This window comes from Orycteropus afer, unplaced genomic scaffold (genome assembly GCF_000298275.1).
Source record: "Orycteropus afer afer isolate SDZICR_OR568_19922 unplaced genomic scaffold, OryAfe1.0 scaffold00461, whole genome shotgun sequence".
Taxonomy (NCBI): domain Eukaryota; kingdom Metazoa; phylum Chordata; class Mammalia; order Tubulidentata; family Orycteropodidae; genus Orycteropus; species Orycteropus afer.
Genome location: NW_006922048.1, coordinates 1733508 through 1736138, shown reverse-complemented (window position 1 = coordinate 1736138; position 2631 = coordinate 1733508). Strand labels below are relative to the sequence as shown.

Sequence of the window (2631 nt, the reverse complement as noted above, 5' to 3'; positions counted from 1 at the left end):
GGCCATCGAGTCGGACCTGACTCATAGCGACCCCTCCTTGGGTTTCCGAGGCAGTATCACTACAGAAGTAGATTGCCTAGCCTTCCTTCTGAGGAGTGGCTAGTGGGTTTGAACCGCCAGCTTTCTGGTTAGCAGTCAAATGCCTTCAGCACTACGCCACCTATCTGGTTACCCACAGATTAATATTTGTTATCACTGATAACAGTATTGTGTATGTAAAACAGTTTATCTTTGTTGTCTGTACCTCTTGTGCACCTCCTTGTGTCTTCATTTTCCTTGATGTTATTGTATTGCTCACTTGCTTTTGATATATTGTCTTTCCCTTTACCCAATTCGAGAGCTCTGGTAGCATAATGCCTAAGATATTTGCTAACCAGAAGACTGGTGGTTCAAACCCACCAGCCATGCCCCAGAAGGAAGGTTGGGCAATCTATTTCCGTAGTGATACCACCTCGGAAACCCGAGGAGGGGTCGCTACGAGTCGGGTCAGAATCAAAGGCAGTGCGTTGCCTTCATTACCCAAATCGATACTTGTCTCTACGTAAATAGCAGTGTTCCCTCCCCTCCCCTTCCTACCAACTCTTAATTATGTAGTGCTGCTATACCAGGAATCCCATGGGTGGGTGGCTCCAACAGACGGAAATTTATTTTCTTCTGGTTTAGGAGGCTAGAAGTCCAAATCCAGGGCACTGGCTCAGGGGACGCTTTCTCTCTGTGGGCTCTGGAGGAAGGTCCTTATCTCTTCAGCTCTGCTTCCTGGGTCCCTGGAGATCTCCATGTGGCTTGGCATCTGTGGTCCCCCATCTCTGCTTGCTTAGTCTGCTCCTTTGTAGATTGTAAGAGATTAACTGGACACTCCCTACTCTAATCCTGCCTCATTAACATAACAAAGACAAGCCATTACCACGTGGGAATATAGCCATAGGCATAGAGGTTAGGATTTACAACACATATTTTAGGGGGACATAGATCAATCCATAGGAGCTCTGGTGGCCTAGTGCCTAAGGCATCTGACTGTTAACCAGAAGGCTGGCGGTTCAAACCCATCAGTCACTCCTTGGAAGGAAGGTTGGGCAATCTACTTCCGTAGTGATACTGCCTCGGAAACCCAAGGAGGGGTCGCTATAAATTGGATCCTACTCAGCGGCAGTGCATTTTTTTTTAGATTAATCCATAACAGTGACCACATAGGACAGGGTAGAATTGCCAGGGTTTCCAAGGCTGAAACCTTTATGAAAGCAGACTGCCACATCTTTTTCCTATGGAGCTGCTGCTGGGTTTGAACCACCAACCTTTTGGTTACCAGCCAAGCACTTTCTTTAACCACTGTGCCACCAGGACTCCTTTCTCAGATCTCGAAACCCAAGAAATATTTCTGGTATGAACTCACTCCCGTGGGTTCCAGCCAAACAATAGACAGGTATATAAGATGAACATTTACACCAGGCAGGTACACTCTTAGAACCATCAATCATGAGAGAACAGAAGGGCAATGTTTGCACAGGGAGATAGCCCAGGGGGCAGGAATGCATAGGAAAGAAGGACACAGGGACAGGAAAACTACAGGGAAGAAGTGGGAAGAGAGCTGTTACGTTATGGGGATTGCTGTCAATGTCATGAAACCAAACGTGTATGGACTGCTGTATGGATGAATTTGCTCTGTAAACTTTCACCCAAATCACAATAGAAAAAAATTTCTGGTATAAACAATTCCAGGATGTGTGCTTGGAAGTATTATTTTGTGAACTGATGTTGGAAAAGACACAGTTACTGATATTGTACTTATTGTTGTTTTCAGATTGGCTTGCCAGTTGTAACAGCAGCACATTTTGCTGGTCCAGTATTGCTGTTTGTAATAAACAGAAAAGTCTATGCTTATGATTATCATGAAAATAAGTGGAATGTAGCTAAAGGTACTGTATTTTGTATAGCTGATTTTGCTTGAATGTAGCCAGGCTTTGGGGAGGACAAAATAGTAATTTTAGAAGGATGGTTCATATTCACACTTAAATTTTAGCACCTGGGTGCCTCCAGCTCCCCCAGGTTGCTGATGTTACCTTCACCTTTCAGGTCCAAATAAAATTGGCCTGGACTCATATCCCGTGGGGTAGGAACCTGGTGTTTCAGTTGAGGACTGTGGTGGTGAGCTGCAGAGACCCGCCTTGACTGATTGAAACCAGCAAGGGGCACCAGCCAGTCTTGGTGAAGGATTGGATGTTGGGGGAGGGGGTGCGGGGGGACCTGGCAGGAGTCAAGAATGCTTTCTAGGCTTGTGGTAGCCAAGCTGGGTGGTGGGACTATTCCGTCCTACATACATTACATTAAGGATGTTGTTGTTGTTGTTATGTGCTGTTGAGTCATACCCAACTCATAGCAACCCCTCCTTGGGTTTCCGAGGCGATACCACTATGGAAGTAGATTGTTCTGTCTTCCTTCCGAGGAGTGGCTGGTGGGTTTGAACGTCCAGCCTTCTGGTTACCAGTCAAGTGCCTTAGGCACTACGCCACCAGAGCTCCTAAGTACCAGCATACAGAGCTGTGTTGGTGCAGTGGTGGAATTCTCGCCTTCCATGTGGTAGACCTGGGTTTGAGTCCCAGACAGTGACCTTCACGTGAAGCTCCCACCTATCTG

General features: G+C 46.5%; 1 protein-coding gene across 1 annotated transcript in view; it reads left to right on the top strand.

Annotated features, from left to right (window-relative positions):
* CATSPERD (cation channel sperm associated auxiliary subunit delta) overlaps positions 1-2631 on the top strand; it is a 141432-nt gene that overhangs the window by 26624 nt on the left and 112177 nt on the right. The window contains exon 2 of the mRNA XM_007954494.1: positions 1799-1913. Within this exon, the coding sequence (XP_007952685.1) occupies positions 1799-1913 (115 nt within the window). The remainder of the gene's footprint in view (positions 1-1798; positions 1914-2631) is intronic.